The 19,667-nt window shown below is 42.9% G+C and overlaps 1 protein-coding gene across 4 annotated transcripts in view; it reads left to right on the plus strand.

Moving 5' to 3' along the window:
• ralgapb (Ral GTPase activating protein non-catalytic subunit beta) overlaps positions 1 to 19,667 on the plus strand; it is a 71,758-nt gene that overhangs the window by 35,322 nt on the left and 16,769 nt on the right. For all 4 annotated transcript variants that reach the window (XR_009783001.1, XR_009782999.1, XR_009783000.1 and 1 more), the window contains 10 exons: positions 4,618 to 4,732; positions 5,738 to 5,873; positions 5,974 to 6,023; positions 6,452 to 6,518; positions 10,462 to 10,595; positions 11,439 to 11,621; positions 12,539 to 12,687; positions 14,331 to 14,494; positions 16,412 to 16,515; positions 16,581 to 16,733. Coding sequence is in view for 1 of the 4 variants with exons in the window: in XM_061728133.1 (XP_061584117.1) it covers positions 4,618 to 4,732; positions 5,738 to 5,873; positions 5,974 to 6,023; positions 6,452 to 6,518; positions 10,462 to 10,595; positions 11,439 to 11,621; positions 12,539 to 12,687; positions 14,331 to 14,494; positions 16,412 to 16,515; positions 16,581 to 16,733 (1,255 nt within the window). In the remaining 3 variants the exon portion in view is untranslated. The remainder of the gene's footprint in view (positions 1 to 4,617; positions 4,733 to 5,737; positions 5,874 to 5,973; positions 6,024 to 6,451; positions 6,519 to 10,461; positions 10,596 to 11,438; positions 11,622 to 12,538; positions 12,688 to 14,330; positions 14,495 to 16,411; positions 16,516 to 16,580; positions 16,734 to 19,667) is intronic.

The following is a 19,667-nucleotide window of genomic DNA, read 5'->3' on the forward strand; positions in this document are numbered from 1 at the left end:
ATATCGTATCGTATCGTTATCGTGACCTCAATATCGTGTATCGTACCGTATCGTGAGATTAGTGTATCGTTACACCCCTAGTATTTTCTGAATTTCCTGTCCCACCTCCCTCCAAAATTCCATTAATCTGGGGCATGACCAGAGACAGTGGAACAAAGTGCCCTTCTCTGTAGCACATCTATAGCACAAATCAGGTATAGCTCCGTTAAACGTATTAATTTTTTCTGGAGTAATATATGTTCTCATAAGCCAGTTATACTGGAGTAATTTGAAACGGGTATTCCCCGTTTGTGACTGGGCTTTCAAGCACGCTTTAGTCCAAAGTTCCTCTGTCAGGTCATCTCCCAAGTCTAGTTTCCAGGCATTCATTTTATATTCAGAAGACTCTGGTGAAAAGGACATTATTAAATCATAAAAAAAAAAGAAATAAGCCCCTTACCAGATGGGTTCTTGACCAGGGCGTTTTCTAATGTGGACAGAGGAGGGGCCAGCTCAGACCGATCCCGATTAACCCTAATAAAGTTCCTCAATTGCAGAAATTTGAAAAAATGAGTGCGAGGGATATCATACTTATTAACCAGCTCTTCAAACGAGAGCATATTTCCACTGACACAATCAAATAAATCTCCTAAGCATCTCACCCCCTTGTTAAACCAAGATTTAAAGCCCCCATCATTCCTACCTGCAAATTGGCTATTGCCCCAGATTGGGCTGAAACCCGAAAGGTGCAAGGCGCCCCCATATATTTATTCACCTCCTGCCACACTCTAACCATGGTTTTAACTATAGGGTTATGCGTAACTTTTTTGAGATTCTTAGGGTTATCTGAATACAAATAGGTAGGGAATGGAAGCTTCAGAGAGCTGGATTCAAGATCAATCCATGCCGGCGCCCCCCTCATTGACCAGTTTGTAAAATAGAACATCAAGGTTCTCAATTGAACCGCCCAGAAATACCACAACAAGTTCGGGCACTGTAACCCGCCCCTATCATAAGGAAGGTATAGCAGAGACAAACGGAGTCTAGAGCGTCTGTTATTCCAAATAAAATTAGTGAATAATTTCTTGATCCTAGAAAACAAGTCCTGAGGAGGAAATAAGGGTATGTTCTGGAATAAATATAATAATTTTGGAAGAATGTTCATTTTGATTATATTAATCCTGCCCATCAGGGAGATTGAGAGACCTGACCATCTATCAATTGAATTCACAATTGTTGATATTATTGGGTCATAATTGGATTTCACCACATCCTCCACGTTCGGAACAATTTGTATTCCCAAATATTTAAAGGAGTCTACAGATTTAAAATAGCATACATGTTCAGGAGGCTCAGACCTTTCCTCTGAATTCAACAGCATAATTGACGATTTAGAATAGTTCACTTTATATCCAGATATGTAGCCAAATTTTTGAATCAGATCCATCAGGGCCGGAATGGTTGTGTCCAAATTTTTAAGAAAAAGGATGAGAATTTGGTTTCTAGCATTTTATGCAAATGTAACCCCAATACAGTATATAAAGTAATGAAATATAGACAATTTATGCAAATATAACTGAAAACTTTAATGTTTTCATACCTTTAAACATATTTAAAGGCAAAAACACAACACCAGTTATTCTCGTTTCCAACAAAACATTCCTTTTTTAGGAATAAACAAAAACATACCAAAAGTTGTAATGTAATTTCATAAACCCATATTTAGACATAAAAATCGATTTTTAGGAATGAATATGAGAATCCATTTAGAATCGAAAAATCAATTTTTTCAACACAGGCCTAGTCTTTAGGAACCAGAACATGAACCCCCAAGCAATTATTACATAAATATAACAATGGCAGGTAAAAACTCCCCTAGTGGGAGAAAAACCTTAACCCAAACAGTGGCAAGAAAAACTCCCCTTTAGGAGGAAGAAACCTGGACCAGGACCAGGATCATAAGGAGAAACCTGGACCAGGAACTGGATCATAAGGGGGTAGAAACCTGGACCAGGACCATAAGGGGGTAGAAACCTGGACCAGGACCTGGATCATAAGGGGGGTAGAAACCTGGACCAGGACCTGGATCATAAGGGGGGTAGAAACCTGGACCAGGACCTGGATCATAAGGGGGGACCCTCCTGCTGGAGACCAGCTGCAGAGCAGATAAAAAAGAAAACTGGACAGTGAGTCCAGTCCAGCTCTTCCTCCAGTTCTTCCTCCAGCTCTTCGTCCGGCCCTTCCCCCAGCTCTTCCTCCAGCTCTTCCTCCGGCCCTTCCCCCAGCTCTTCCTCCAGCTCTTCCTCCAGCTCTTCCTCCAGCTCTTCCTCCATCTCTTCCTCCAGCTCTTCCTCCATCTCTTCCTCCAGCTCTTCCTCCAGCTCTTCCTCCAGCTCTTCCTCCATCTCTTCCTCCAGCTTTTCCTCCATCTCTTCCTCCAGCTCTTCCTCCATCTCTTCCTCCAGCTCTTCCGCCATCTCTTCCTCCAGCTTTTCCTCCATCTCTTCCTCCAGCTCTTCCTCCAGCTCTTCCTCCAGCTCTTCCTCCAGCTCTTCCTCCAGCTCTTCCTCCAGCTCTTCCTCCATCTCTTCCTCCAGCTCTTCCTCCATCTCTTCCCTCATCTCTTCCTCCAGCTCTTCCTCCAGCTCTTCCTCCATCTCTTCCTCCAGCTCTTCCTCCATCTCTTCCTCCAGCTTTTCCTCCATCTCTTCCTCCAGCTCTTCCTCCAGCTCTTCCTCCATCTCTTCCTCCAGCTTTTCCTCCATCTCTTCCTCCAGCTCTTCCTCCATCTCTTCCTCCAGCTCTTCCTCCAGCTCTTCCTCCAGCTCTTCCTCCAGCTCTTCCTCCATCTCTTCCTCCAGCTCTTCCTCCATCTCTTCCTCCAGCTCTTCCTCCAGCTCTTCCTCCAGCTCTTCCTCCATCTCTTCCTCCAGCTTTTCCTCCATCTCTTCCTCCAGCTCTTCCTCCAGCTCTTCCTCCAGCTCTTCCTCCAGCTCTTCCTCCATCTCTTCCCCCATCTCTTCCTCCAGCTCTTCCCCCGGCTCTTCCCCCATCTCTTCCCCCAGTTCTTCCTCCAGCTCTTCCTCCAGCTCTTCCTCCAGCTCTTCCTCCAGCTTTTCCTCCAGCTCTTCCTCCAGCTCTTCCTCCATCTCTTCCTCCAGCTCTTCCTCCAGCTCTTCCTCCAGCTCTTCCTCCAGCTCTTCCTCCGGCCCTTCCCCCGGCTCTTCCCCCATCTCTTCCCCCAGCTCTTCCTCCAGCTCTTCCTCCATCTCTTCCTCCAGCTCTTCCTCCATGACCCTTCCGACATGCCTGGAACACCTCCCTAGGGAGGAGGGACATGTCTGGAACACCTCCTTAGGGAGGAGGGACATGCCTGGAACCCCTCCCTAGGGAGGTGGGACATGCCTGGAACACCTCCCTAGGGAGGCGTCCAGGAGGATCCGGTACAGATGCCCAAGCCACCTCAGCTGACTCCTCTCAATATGAAGGAGCAGCGGCTCGACTCCGAGCTCCTCCCGGGTGACCGAACTCCTCACCCTATCTCTAAGGGAGCGTCCAGCCACCCTGCGGAGGAAACTCATCTCTAAGGGAGCGTCCAGCCGCCCTGCGGAGGAAACTCATCTCTAAGGGAGCGTCCAGCCGCCCTGCGGAGGAAACTCATCTCTAAGGGAGCGTCCAGCCACCCCGCAGAGGAAACTCATCTCTAAGGGAGCGTCCAGCCACCCTGCGGAGGAAACTCATCTCTAAGGGAGCGTCCAGCCACCCTGCGGAGGAAACTCATCTCGGCCGATTGTATCCGCGATCTTGTCCTTTCGGTCACTACCCAAAGTTCATGACCATAGGTGAGGGTAGGTGCGTAGATTGACCGGTAAATCGAGAGCTTCACCTTTCGAGCTCCTTCTTCACCACAACGGTCCGGTACATCGACCGCATAACTGCGGACGCTGCACCGATCCATCTGTCAATCTCACGCTCCATCGTTCCCTCACTCGTGAACAAGACCCCGAGATACTTGAACTCCTCCACCTGAGGCAGGACTTCCCCACCCACCCGGAGAAGGCACTCCACCCTTTTCCGATGGAGAACCATGGCCTCGGTTTTGGAGGTGCTGATTCTCATCCCTGCCACGTCGCACTCGGCCTCAAACCGCCCCAGCGCATGCTGAAGGTCCCGGTCCGATGAAGCCAACAGGACAACATCATCTGCAAAAAGCAGAGATGAAATCCTGTGGTTCCCAAACCGGATCCCCTCCGGCCCCTGGCTGCGCCTAGAAATCCTGTCCATAAAAATTATGAACAGGACCGGTGACAAAGGGCAGCCCTGCCGGAGTCCAACATGCACCGGGAACAAGTCTGATCTACTGCCGGCAATGAGAACCAAACTCCTGCTCCGATCATCATGTCTTCTATTGACAATTTTTATTATTTTGATTCTTTCAAATGATGCCCGTTAAACCCAATGGGTCAAATTTCACCCTCATTCTGCATTAGGAAATAATGAATTAAAATGAAAACATTTTTTCTTCTGGTGTTCAATTAACCTAAAGCAATCATTGAATGCATAGTTTATAGACCTGCTTATCACCCAGCAGGTCAAAGGTAAATCCCAAGTAAACCTATCATATTCTGTCTGGCGCAGAGATCCGGTGAACTTTCAAGGTTGTGCCAGTCCAGTGGATTTGAGGCGGGCCTCCATCTTCATCCTGCTGTCTCTGCTACCTCTCCCCCTGCAGTTCGGATCTGTGCCATCACAGGTAACTACTCACCTGGCAGTGGCGGAGCGCGGGTCTCAGTACAGAGGGGGCGGAGCATTCTCCATGGGCCCTTATGATAGTCATTTTAACGTTCAACAACATCATCCTACCCATCAAAGAACATTTATTCTCACTTTTATTCAGCCAAACCTATAGGCCTATGCTGCAGAAAGCAGAGTAAAGTCACAAACTTGTTCAGAAGAACACACACACACACACACACACACACACACACACACACACACACACACAGGCCTGACAGCTGTCAATCACATGGCGCTGAAAACTCAGATAGTCACGGACTGACTCAGTTCCATCTTTGATACAGCTTAAATACAAAAAAAACATAACTGGTCTAAAATGACACAATCTATTTAGATAGATAGATGTTGATGTTATAGACAGAGCGGTCTATAACATCATTTCTGAGCTCTATAACAGAGAATAGACTAGTCTAGTTGACAACAACACAAACACATTAAAATAGGCAGCTGGTCAAAGCTACACAACATTCTGATAAAGACATTATTTAAGAAGGTTACACTGACTCACCAACGGTAGTCGACTCTTCCATAACCCAAAATAATCCAGGTAACGTGGAAAACAGGATAACATTCAAAACTTTGTACATGCTTAGTCCTCTTTTAAAGTTTAGCTCATCTCCTTCACGGCAGCAAACTTGCCGAGTCGGTAAATTGGCTGTAACTGTTACAGCCAATCAGCGTTGGCTCACAGCCCTGATGCGTTCAGGACAGTTGTAAAGTAAGAATCAGCTACACTGGCCGCACAATGCACATTTTATCGTTATTATAGCCTACAATTTACGATTATAGATGAACGTATCACACAAAACGGGGCCCTATCATTGGGCCCTATGAGCTTGTGGGCCCCGGGGCGACCGCCCCCTCACCCCCCTCTGGCTCCGCTACTGTCACCTGGAAAATCCTGAAGCGCCCCGGCCCAGAGCTGAGCGTACCACGGTTCTGTTCTCCTGTGTGTCCTCAGGTCTCACTGAACGGGGGGTTGAATGCCGATGACGTCACAGCAGGGAACTTCCTGTCTCTGAGGCCCCGTCTCATCAGTCTCCTCATCGGAGCGTTGCAGACGGAGACGAACACCTGCAACACTCAGCTCCTTCTGGGTCCGTTTCTGGTTCTGAGTTACGGCTTCATGACCTCAGCAGAACCGCACGTCTAACTGTTTCTATCACTTCTATCACTTCTTATGTGATGTTTGCTCAGCGGCCGCTTTAAACCTGGTCCAGGACTTAGCTGCAGGACAGTCTCGCCAGGTGAGTGAACTCAAATCAGCCGTTAAAAACAAAAGCAAGAAAAAACTAACAAAAAAACTTTCCTGTAGTTTAAACTTGTAAAACAGAAAACCAGAACTGGTGACCAGCTACTACATGTTACTTTCAAAATCCTGCTCAAGCTGAAACTCTGCAGACTATGGAAGAGTATTAGGGCCATGCAGGAGAAAAAATATTTGAGAGGGGAAGATTTCTTTTTTACTATGCACTTCGAGAAAAAAGTCCAAATGTCGAGATTAATGTTGAAATACAATTTAGAGAAAAAAGTTGAATGCCAAGAAATTCTGTCCTTAAAAGTTATGAACAGAATCATTGACAAAGGGCAGCGGTGTAAAACTTCCCTCTAGTTCAGAGTCCAGCTGGTGCTACAGTAACTAATAAATAAGTAATTAAAGTAATTTTCTTTACAGGAAACCAGGACCCATAATGATGGAGCCATTGGTGCTGGAAGGTCCAGCGGAACCAGTTCAGACAGAGGTACCATACCGTTCTACGGTAGAGTATTAGGGCCAGGCAGGAGAACAAATATTTGAAAGGGGAAGATTTTTTTTTTATTGTACATGACAAAAAAGTCGAAATTTTGAGAAAAAAGTCGAAATGTCGAGATTAATGTTTCCAGACAAAAAGAAAGTCCAGAGTGCTCAGAATGTTCATCTAAATCATGAGACGAAGGTGCTCTTTGGTGGGAAAAAGGATGTCAAAAAAGAAGAAAAATCCAAGGCACTCTTCTTCAAATATAAAAAGCCTTTATTTGAAATAGCTATTTTATGTAGAAGATTAAAAAAGTGGGTTACAGCCCACGCATTTCGGCCACAGCCTTCCTCAGGGACCATTTCAAATAAAGGCTTTTTTTATTTGCCCCTCCTTGAACCGCCACCTTGCTGTGGTGGAGGGGTTTGTGTGCCCGAGTGATCCTAGGAGCTATGTTGTCGGGGGCACTTACGCCCCTGGTAGGGACTCCCATGGCAAACAGGTCCTGGGTGACGGGCCAGACTAAGAGCGGTTCACAAGCTTTTCATGAAGAAGAAGACATCAAGGACAGTTACGTCGCCCGGATCGGCGTCACCGGGGCCCCTCCCTGGAGCCAGGCAGTCCTGGAGGCAAAAACTCGGGTCTGGGAGGAGTTCGGGGAGGCCATGGAGGAAGACTTTTGGTCGGCCTTGAGGAAATTCTGGAGGACCGTTCGGCGCCTCAGAAGGGGGAAGCAGTACTCTGCCGGCACGGATTACGGTGTGGGTGGGGAGCTGTTGACCTTGACTGGGGACATTGTCGGACGGTGGAAGGAATACTTCGAGGATCTCCTTAACCCGACTGACATGCCTTCCACTGAGGAAGCAGAGAGTGTAGACTCGGAGACGTGCTCATCCATCACCCAAGCCGAGGTCACTGAGGTAGTTCGTAAGCTCCTCAGTGGCAGGGCACCGGGGGTGGATGAGATTCGCCCTGAGTACCTCAAGTCTCTGGATGTCGTAGGGCTGTCTTGGTTGACACGCCTCTGCGACATTGCATGGAGGAAGGGGACAGTACCGTTGGAGTGGCAAACCGGGGTGGTGGTCCCTCTGTTTAAAAAGGGGGACCGGAGAGTGTGTTCCAACTATAGGGGGATCACACTTCTCAGCCTCCCCGGGAAAGTCTACTCCAGGGTACTGGAGAGGAGATTACGGCCGATAGTCGAACCTCGGATTCAGGAGGAACAATGCGGTTTTCGTCCCGGTCGTGGAACACTGGACCAGCTCAACACCCTCCGCAGGGTGCTCGAGGGTTCATGGGAATTTGCCCAACCAGTCTGCATGTGCTTTGTGGATCTGGAGAAGGCATTTGACCGTGACCCTCGTGCCATTCTGTGGAGGGGTCAGTGAGTATGGAGTCCGGGGCCCTCTATTAAGGGCTGTCCGGTCTCTGTATGATCGGAGAAGGAGTCTGGTTCGCATTGCCGGCAGTAGATCCGACTTGTTCCCGGTGCATGTTGGACTCCGGCAGGGCTGCCCTTTGTCACCGGTCCTGTTCATAATTTTTATGGACAGGATCTCTAGGCCTAGCCAGGGGCCGGAGGGGATCCGGTTTGGGAACCACAGGATTTCATCTCTGCTTTTTGCAGATGACGTTGTCCTGTTGGCTTCATTGGACCGGGACCTTGAGCATGTGCTGGGGCGGTTTGAGGCCGAGTGCGACGCGGCAGGGATGAGAATCAGTACCTCCAAAACCGAGGCCATGGTTCTCCATCGGGAAAGGGTGGCGTGCCTTCTCCGGGTGGGTGGAGAAGTCCTGCCTCAGGCGGAGGAGTTCAAGTATCTCGGAGTCTTGTTCACGAGTGAGGGAACGATGGAGCGTGAGATTAACAGACGGATCGGTGCAGCGTCCACAGTTATGCGGTCGATATACCGGACCGTCGTGGTGAAGAAGGAGCTGAGTCGAAAGGCGAAGCTCTCGATTTACCGGTCAATCTATGCACCTACCCTCACCTATGGTCATGAACTTTGGGTAGTGACTAGGGGTGTAACAATATATCGTGCCACGAAATTTCGCGATACAAAAACGTCACAATACGTGTCGTGGAGGTGACAAAGTGTATCGCGATATTGGGTTATTAATATTAATCTATTGTGTTGACTAGAAACGCGCATCCGACCGCGGATGCACCTCGACCCGCGGACCAAAATCTTACTCCGCTCAGAAGAAACTAGTCCCGTCTTGTGGTCCCGTTTTGAGCTCTGAACTTTTACTTATGTAAGGCTGGTGTAGAGTTAAGCCTTACCTTATTAAATTAAACCTTTTTCGGGTCGTGAGTAGGATAAACACGGGACAACTTCTGCTGAGCTCCAGTGTACTTCAATGTCCGCTCAACAGCGTAGGATTTTAGAGCATCAACACAGCACCTAGTGCTGTATCACTCCGCCCAATCTAAAACATATTAACAACTACAGATGAACTGACTAGTGTCATTATAGTCCCTGATTTACATCAGAATATAAAGAATATATTTATAAAATAATGAACCTTGAATTACCAAAATAAACTTAACAAAAATAAATCTCCTCTTACACTTATAAGGTGAGCATGAATCAATCTTTTTTATGATGCAAAATTGTGTATGTATTTATTTACTTTTATTTATTTATTTAATTTTAGTTGTTAAATTAGAAAGAAAAAAGTCAAATCATACATGAGAGAAACTTTTCAGTTTGTGGCAAAATATGTTTACTGAAGATGCATAATGCAAACCTGACATTTACTTTTAGTTCAGTTTGTGGAAAATGGTTGGCCTGGCTTTCTCTTTAAAACTTAAACAGTTATAAAGCATTACAAACTGTAACAATAGAGCAAACGTACAGCATTGTTTTGTATTTTGTGTCTTTCAAATAAAAGACAATTTTTTCCAGTCATATGTTCCTCATTCAAGGTTGTTAAAAAAATACTGCTATAATATCGTATCGTATCGTTATCGTGACCTCAATATCGTGCATCGTACCGTATCGTGAGATTAGTGTATCGTTACACCCCTAGTAGTGACCAAAAGGACAAGATCGCTGATACAAGCGGCCGAGATGAGTTTCCTTCGCAGGGTGGCTGGACACTCCCTTAAAGATAGGGTGAGGAGTTCGGTCACCCGGGAGGAGCTCGGAGTCGAGCCGCTGCTCCTTCACATTGAGAGGAGTCAGCTGAGGTGGCTTGGGCATCGGTACCGGATCCTCCTGGACGCCTCCCTAGAAAGGTGTTCCAGGCATGTCCCTCCTCCCTAGGGAGGTGTTCCAGGCATGTCCCTCCTCCCTAGAAAGGTGTTCCAGGCATGTCCCTCCTCCCTAGGGAGGTGTTCCAGGCATGTCCCTCCGGGAGGAGACCCCGGGGAAGACCCTGGACACGCTGGAGAGACTATGTCTCTCGGCTGGCCTGGGAACGCCTCGGACTCCCCTCGGAAGAGCTGGAGGAAGAGCTGGAGGAAGTGTCTGGGGTGAAGGAAGTCTGGGCATCTCTGCTGAGGCTGCTGCCCCCGCGACCCGGGAACGAATAAGCGGAAGATGAGTGAGTGAGTGAGCTTTTTATATTTGAAGAAGAGTGCCTTGGATTTTTCTTCTTTTTTGATGTCGAGATTAATGTTGAAATACAATTTCAAGAATAAAGTTTTATTTTTTTCACAAAATTTTGACTTTTTTCTCAACATTTCGACTTTTTTCTCAAAATTGTACTTAAACATAATTCTAGACATTTCGCCTTTTTCTCTACATTTCAACTTTTTTCTCAACATTTCAACTTTTTTCTCGAAATGCATAATGAAAAAAAATGTCCTCTAAAATATTATTTTTATTTTTCTCCTGCCTGGCCCTAATACTCTTCCGTACCATTCAGTAACCAATCAGTTTCTATTTTCTCACCAGTCGTTTAATTAGTTCACTTGATTTTTTATGTGTGTGTTTTTGTGAAGTGGTTAAAGTAGACTCCAGTTCTCTCCTCTGGATTCACGTTGTGCGTTGGGTGAGTCAGTGTCTGACGTCTCACTGGAGGAACGACCCTGCAGTTTGTCTGTCAGCCCTGGAAGTGCTGGGAGGACTGGCAAAGGTGAACATTTTACCTGCCATTGTTAATGTAATAATTGCTCGGGGGTTTATGTTCTGGGTCTCTGGAAAGCGTCTAGAGACAACTTCTGTTGTATTAGACCAGGGGTCGGCAACCCTAAATGTTGAAAGACCCATATTGGACCAAAAACACAAAAACAAATATGTCTGGAGCCGCAAAAAATGAAAAGTCTTGTATAAGCCTTAGAATGAAGGCAACACATGCTGCATGTTTCTATATTAGTTATAACTGGGGGGAGATTTATTTTTCATTATGCACTTCGAGAAAAAAGTCGAATTTTCGAGAAAAAAGTTGAAATGTCGAGAAAAAAGTCAAACTTTTGAGAAAAAAGTCGAAATGTTGAGAAAAAAGTCAAAATTTCGAGAGAAAAGTTGAAATGTCGAGATAAAAGTCAAAATTTTGAGAAAAAAGTTAAGATTAAAAAGGAAAGGAAAAAAAGAAGAAGAAATAAAAAAAGGAAAAAAAGAAGAAAAAAGAAAAAAGGAAAAAAAGAAGAAAGAAAGAAAAAAGTGAAAAAAGAAGAAAAAAAGGGAAAGAAGGAAAAAAAGAAAAAAAGGAGAAAAAAAGGAAAAAAAAGGTCAAACATTTTTGAAAAAGCTCTAGGAGCCACTAGGGCGGCACTAAAGAGCCGCATGCGGCTCTAGAGCCGCGGGTTGCCGACCCCTGTATTAGACGCTATACACATAAAATTGAATTTAATTGAAAAATTTAATTGAAACATGGTTTTCCCTGAGCAGCTCTCTGAGACTGGAGGAAGAAATCCGCTCTGACAGGAGAGCTTTGTCTTTGTCCGAGCTGCCCTTAACTCTGCGGGTCCTCCTGCAGGTGGATGTGCAGGTGGAGGATGCGGAGAGGAGGTGTGTGGTACGATCTGTCTGTACGTACATTGAGTTTCAATGCAGTCGTCCTCATCCTCTTCACTCCAGAGATCTGCACTCCATCATCGTTGCTGCTTTCTTCTGTCTGAACACCTGGCTGACTCAGCACCCGGCCCTGCTGGATAATCAGGTAACAACAGAACAACAGAAATAACCAGAATGTGACTGCCTGTAAGCAAGAACCAGTGGTCCATGACATTAATATTTGGTACAGTTACCAAGAACCAGTGGTCCATGGACATTAATATTTGGTACAGTTACCCCAAGAACCAGTGGTCCATGGACATTAATATTTGGTACAGTTACCCCAAGAACCAGTGGTCCATGGACATTAATATTTGGTACAGTTACCAAGAACCAGTGGTCCATGGACATTAATATTTGGTACAGTTACCAAGAACCAGTGGTCCATGGACATTAATATTTGGTACAGTTACCAAGAACCAGTGGTCCATGGACATTAATATTTGGCCATGAATCCAGTTTCTTGATATTTATATGTACTTAATTTCTACGCCGGGGAAATACACGAAGCAAAGCTTGAAGATACAAATGTCTTGACGCTTGGTCCGACTTCAAGGCAGGATTTGTTGGTGAAATTAAAGTGATGAGGACACCGAACTTTATGATTTGACCGTTTAACGTTAGCTACCCAAAAATCCAACATTACCTGATACAAAATGGGAACCACAAATCCACGTTTCGGTGTCTGGAATCCAGTGTTTTCTGTGAATTGCAGCGATCCATTTGTCTCTCTTAAGATTATTTTTCGGCAGAAAAAACGATAACTCCTATTTCTTGCTAAATCTATGAGTACAGTCGATCGCACAACAGATCTTTCCCATTTTAGATGTTTTCCATTTGCTTAAACTGAAAGTTTGTCTTTCTGTCACTCAGTCTTTCTGACTCAGTGGGCGTACCCGCTGTGAAGTCACATCTGTGACGTCATGTTTATTCCCTCTATATGATGTGACTGACTTGAAAGGGAATATTTCCATGTGTCATGCGTGCGGTCATGACTGTCTCTTGGTGTGATTGTTCTGTGAGGCGTGTCTGCTGGAGGTCTTGGACATTGTGGAATTGGGAATATCAGGCAGGAAGTCCAAACAGGAAGAGGATATCTGGAATAAAGAGAAGAAGGAACTGAATCCAGCCTCTTTGAGAGTGAAGGAGGCAGCTGAGGCCACTCTCACCTGGTGAGGGGAAAAACAACACACATTTTACATAGGCTATCTGTTATTTTTTTCTCATATTTTACTTCATACCGGTATACCGGTTAAAAATCCAAGCTTATTTGTATTTGCTTCGGAACCAGGACCAGAATCTTAGCCATATTTGAATCCACCGGGTTCTAGCGGTGGTTGGTACAGTATGATGTGTAAATGTTTCTTTTTTTAAAATTCTTTATTACCGTAGGTATGGCAGTACATATCACAAAGTAAAAGCAGTAATATTCTTATCCGCCATCCAGTTCTTTCATTTTAAGTAAACATATTAAGAGATAAGAAAAGGAAAAAAGAAAGAAAAAATAAAAACTACAAAGAACTATGATCTGGGAGAGACAGACTATAAACATAAAACCTCCATACAGAAGAAAAATAACATGATTCTCAGTTTTATCTATTCAATACCTGCACAAATTCTGGGCACAAAGGCTTCACATGTATAACCCATTTTGTCCACAATTTTACAAACAAATCTTTCTGGACACGGAGGCAAAATATAATCTTTTCCATCATATATATATCATTAACTAAGTTTATCCACTCCTGTATTGTGGCCTCAGGGAGCAACCAATGTCTCATGAGCTTTTTTAGCGGCAGTTATCAAAATCCCAAATAGATATTCATCCGACCGTCCTATCAGGAAATCAGTCCTTCCTAAATAAAGTACAGAGAACTCGTAAGTCAGATCAGCATTAAATATACGTGTCAGTGTCCTGTGAAGCTCTTTCCTAAAGGGTTGTATCACTGGACATTCCCAGGAATATGCCATGGTTAGCTCCCTGAAGCCTGCACTGTCTCCAACATCTAGTCTTACTCTCATCCATATATGCTTTTAGTTTTGGTGTGATAAAGAATCGTATCAGACACTTCCACCCTAACTCACGCCATATGCAGGAACTTGTGCATTTCCATTGAAATTTACATATTTCAAGCCAATCCTAATTTTTTATTGAAAAATGACCCTCCTTTTCTCATTTCTCTCTAATATATTCAGTGGAGTCAGCTTTTTTTGTCCTCAGGCCTTTGTACAGTCTGGAAATAACACCCTTATATGGCTCGTTCACCAATAAGTATCTTAACTATGGGGTCATTTAAGTCAGTTTTATTTTTAATATTTTGTTCAAAGTGTCTACGCATCTGGAGATATCTATAAAAGTCAGATTTTTCAAGTTAGTATTCTTTTCTTAAGCTTTCAAAATATTTTAATTGTCCCTTTTTTGTTAGAGTACAGGACTGTCTCAGAAGATTAGAATATTGTGATAAAGTTCTTTATTTTCTGTAATGCAATTAAAAAAACAAAAATGTCATACATTCTGGATTCATTACAAATCAACTGAAATATTGCAAACCTTTTATTATTTTAATATTGCTGATTATGGTTTACAGTTTAAGATTAAGATTCCCAGAATATTCAAATTTTTTGAGATAGGATATTTGAGTTTTCTTAAGCTGTAAGCCATGATCAGCAATATTAAAATAATAAAAGGCTTGCAATATTTCAGTTGATTTGTAATGAATCCAGAATGTATGACATTTTTGTTTTTATAATTGCATTAGAGAAAATCACAATATTGTAATTTTCTGAGACAGTCCTGTATGTTTCTATGTTTCAGTGTGATGCAGGTTTCAGGGGCGTGTCCATGCATCGATATGTCAGGGAATAAAGACACTTTCATTGGCTTTCACCGACTGAGGGACGTCAGCCTGACAAAGTACTTCGTACTGGAACGTTCTGTGATCTTAGCGATGTTGGAGGAAGGACCCGGACCTGAGAAGAGTGAGTCTTAACCCAGGCAGAACATCTGACCACACACAGGAACATGCACAGAAGCCTGAGCTGGTTCTCCACACTGCAGGGAGAAAGATGTTCAAAGCTAAGAATAATTAATTACCGGGACAAATACAGGGGATATTTTCTGAAAGAGAGGGAGGAACAACCTCAGGGCTCAGTTTAATTTAAAGTTCTCAACAGACGCACAAACACGGAAGAGTTTCTGTACGTCGACCTGCGGATGAAACTGTGGAACAGCCTGAACATGGAGATAAAACAAAGTAGAAACATATCACCATTTAAAAAAAAGATATAAAGAAACATTCTATTCAAAATACAGATGTGAATAAACATGTAGATATGAACATTTATTAATATATATAGATATATGGATGTATATTATGGATATATGTATGTTATACGTAGCTATGTAAATGGATATATAGAGTTGTATTATACGTACAGTATTTGTGTATCTATATCTCTATTAATATATATTGATTTATAGTTATATGTAGATATGTCGATATATAGATTTATAGTAATTCTTATGTATATAATTGGAGGTAAATATATGAACCAGTATATACAGCATATCTACTCTACTCTAATTGGGCCGGAGCTTCGGGAGCTGCGTGCTGGCCTGCGGTCCCCACCCCTGGTCATCCCGTTGCTGGCCCCCCCTTCTCCTCCCTTTTCTCTCTTTTGTCCTGCAGGTGGCCGTGGGTGGCTTGTAGCTTGCATTACGGAGCACAAGTCTTTTCCTGACCCTGCACCCCAACCTGGGACTTGCTGATTGGGCCGGAGCTTCGGGAGCTGTGTGCTGGCCTGCAGTCCCCACCCCTGGTCATCCCGTTGCTGCTTCCACCTGCCTGCTGTGCTGTTGCCGTCCCTGACCCACCAGTCTGGCCCTCGGCAGGAGGGTCCCCCCTTATGAGCCTGGTCCTGCTCAAGGTTTCTTCCCTCCTAAAGGGGAGTTTTTCCTTGCCACTGTTTGGCTTAAGGTTTTTCTCCCACTAGGGGAGTTTTTACCTGCCATTGTTTATGTAATAACTGCTCGGGGGTCATGTTCTGGGTATGGGTCTCTGGAAAGCGTCTAGAGACAACTCTGTTGTATTAGACGCTATATAAATAAAAATTGAATTGAATTGAATTGAATATAGTTATTCAAGTATATTGTTATATCATTGCTGTCTATTGTTCTCTATTATATTGTAGTATTATAGTAAAGTAATGATAATGTATTACTACACATTAAAATTACTTCTATTATTACATACATACATAGTAGCACAACTAAATGCTGAGTTTTGATTTTGACTATTTATATATACATATAATTGAGTATTATATCACTGTATTGAACAGTTATTAAAGTAAGTATTTTATAAGTAAGCTTATTCAAACTCTTGTATGTATATCTTATATGTAAGATATCTCTTATATGTAAGAATGTATGTCAGATTCAGGGGGAGGACTGGATAAGTGTTTACTTCAATCCTACTCCGTTTTGAGCATGTTGGTGGATCTGTTTTTATATATATATATATATATATATATATATATATATATATATATATATATATATATATATATATATATATATATATATATATATATATATATATACATATATATACATATATTTGTATTCTGTTTTTTAAATTTTTTTTATACTCTTTTTTAACATGCATGTTCTAAATAAAATCTTCAAAATCTAAATTCAAGATGCTCTGAACTCACCTGTACATGCTTGAAGCTGATTGGTGGATCTTATCATGTGTGCTTTGCTCGGGGGGTTTATGTTTATGTTCATGTTCTGGGTCTCTGGAAAGCGTCAAGAGACAACTTCTGTTGTAATAGACGCTATATAAATTGAATTGAATTGAATTGAATTGAATTGAATTGAATTGAATTGTGCAGCTCTGCATCCATCGCTGACAGTGGTGATCAGAGGACCGTCAGGGTGTCACACATGGTCTCTGCAACTCCACCTGCAGCCGCGAGCAGAGCGAACCTGCACACAGGTGAGCGCCTGATCACTGACACACCTGCATGCAGACCCTGCTCACATTAAGTCCATCTTTCTCAGTTCCAGCAGACCCTGGTCCCAGTTCATCGTATTGTACACCAGGAGGATGCTGAGAGGACATCTGGTGTTAAATATCAACTGTATCCTGACATAGGCCCATCAGTTAAAGCTGATCTGAGTATTCCAGTTCTGCAAGAAACTGTTACTGAGGAGGTAAGAAATGGATCTGACCAAAAAAACATGCTCATTGGATCAGGTGTGTTGAAAACCTATATAACATGCTAAATATAGGAATTTAAAGTTGAAAAGCAAACTGAGCTCTACGGAAGAGTATTGGGGCCATGCAGGAGAAAAAATATTTAAGAGGGGAAGATTTTTTTTTTTGTGCACTTCGAGAAAAAAGTTGAAATGTCGAGATTAATGTTGAAATACAATTTCAAGAATAAAGTCGAAATTTTGTGTATAAAGTCGAAATTTTGTGAATAAAGTTGCAATTTCCAGAATAAAGTTGAAATACATTTCGACTTTTTTCTCAGAATTGTACTTCAACATTATTCTCAACATTTCGACTTTTTTCTCGACATTTCGACTTTTCTCGAAGTGCACAATAAAAAAAAATCTTCCTCCTCTAAAATATTATTTTTATTTTTCTCCTGCCTGGCCCTAATATTCTTCTGTAGAGCTCACCTAATAAATCTAACAAAACCCAGCATGTATTTAGCGTAGACTATCTTGTCCTGCACATGGACATGCTAGGGCCACTCAAGGAAAAAGAAATCAGGAGTAGAGTGGAGGATAAAACCCCAAACTAAAGATTCAGAATCTTTGACTATAAACTATAAACAAATCTGCAAAACAAAACTCACGAAACCCTTATCTTTTTTTGGATTTGAATTGGATTATCTAAATGTGAAAATTTTTGAAGCATAACGCAAAATTATTACTTTGTAAACTTCGTAAATTTGCAAAAGAAAACTCAAAAATTCAGATTTTATAAATTGCACATTTTTGAGAGAAAAATAAAGAATAGGGACTTTGGAAACTTGTAACTTTCCAAGATAAAAGTCAGAATTTCTGACTTCGTAAATGTATAGATTTGTTCCCAAAAAGTCAGAATTTCTCTAAATTTGAAATTTTACATGACAAAATCCAGAAATTGTCACATAAATATGTCAGAGAAAACTCTGCATTGTTACTTTACAAACTTGCAAACTGCAAGAGAAAACTCAGAAATTGCAACTTTATTTGTGAGAAAATCTGAATTTCTGAATTTCTAAACATGGAAATTTACAAGAGAAATTCAGAAAATATTATTAAATTAACTTATAAATGTGTACATCCACCTACTGATGCCTAATCTGGACACATCTTCAGTGATGTTCCTGGAATCGTTGGACTTTTCAGGTCTTCCAACATACGCCCTCCTCCAGGTGACCCAGTCGGGGCTGATCAGACCCCAGCTTGTGTCCAGATGGCTAGCTAGCTACCATGACTCCATGGTTCCCCTCTCTTAAGCCACAGCCATCCTGAAGCTCTCTCTGTCACATCGGTGGTACTGCGGATGGCTTTCTTTCTCTCACTCTCGATGCTTGAACTCCTGAAGCTTCTGGCCAAGGAACGGGCTGCAAATCCTCTGCGTCTAAACTCCACAGGGCAACACCTTGCTCTCCAGCCAGCCTGCTGGCAGCCACTGACCAGTCCTGCGTATTTGGAAGCTTCCTCTCAAAGCCTTCTTCCAAGCCATCTTCCCACGGGACTGTGGGCTCCAGCAGCGCTGCTTGCTTGGTGGAGTCAGACACAAGGACACTGTCTGCTCGCAGGGTGGTGACTGCAATACGGCTGGGGAACAACTGCCGGTCTCTTGCAGACGTAAGGATCCTACAGATGATGTTCTTATTATTATTATTATTATTTTGTTTATTTCGGCATGTTTATATAGACACATTTCATCTCCAGAACATTATACATTGCATACTCAGCACATGACGAAAAGGGTACGGGAGAAGCTGACGCTTATCAAAGTCCCGCCCCGTTCTATGTAAGATTCATGATCACATCAACAACAGAATTCAGTAAGATACATAGTTTACCACATAGCAATTTGTCTAATTTCATCCTTCACAGTCCAGATAGCATGTATGTTTGTACACGTGTCCAGTCCACTCCAAGAATGTCCCATCTGGACAGGCCGGTTCCCTTGTCCCAGCACGCCGTGTAGAAAAAAATCTTGTCAATAGCATTTACTGACCAGTTCAGAATCTCCATTCTTGATTTTATGTTCTGCTTGGTCGTGATATCTGCTGTGCTGTGATAGAGCTCAATGTCACACACACACATTTTATAGTGACTTTGTTTTGTTTCCATGTTTTGTTTCCATGCCAGGTGTTCCAGTGCTGAATTTCCCACATTGCCATTGTTTTGTACACATAGCCAGACATTGCCATTCCTGTACCTAGTTTTGATATTCCTTCCATAACAGCTTCTTTAACTCATGTTTGAAAACAGTTAAATTTCTTGCTAACTTTAATTCATTGTTTAGGCTATTCCACATTTTCACACCAGCTACCGACAAACTATGGCTTCCCATCGTTGTCCTTATCTTTTTCTGTTTAAACTGCAGCAAGCTGCGCATGCTGTGAGGACCTTGACTAAGAGTGAACAATTTCTGAACATTTACTGGTAATGCCGCCTGTGTTGCTTTGTAAATTGTTTGTAGCATCTGAAAATGAAGTATCTCTCTCAGTTTTAGATATTTCGTCTTTATGAACAGTTCGTTCGTATGTGCCCTGGCTGGGACAGAATGAATGATGCGAAGCGCTTTTTTTTGCAATTTAAATATTGGTTCTGTAATGCCCTTGTAAGTGAAACCCCAATTTTCTACACAGTACCTCATATGTGGGACTATTAGTGCCGAATATATGGTCTTAAGCGAGTTTAAATTGAGAGATTTCTGCAATTTCCACAGAATAGACACACTCCTTGCCATCTTATTTTGAATTATTTTTACATGTGGTCGCCATGTCAAGAGGTCATCCACTAATATACCCAGAACCTTATGTTCCCTCACTCTTTCTATATTGTTTCCATTAACTTGCAAGTTTATGCTTTTCTTTACATTATTTCTCCCAAATAACATAAATTTGGTCT

This window comes from Cololabis saira, chromosome 8 (assembly GCF_033807715.1).
Source record: "Cololabis saira isolate AMF1-May2022 chromosome 8, fColSai1.1, whole genome shotgun sequence".
Taxonomy (NCBI): Eukaryota; Metazoa; Chordata; class Actinopteri; order Beloniformes; family Belonidae; genus Cololabis; species Cololabis saira.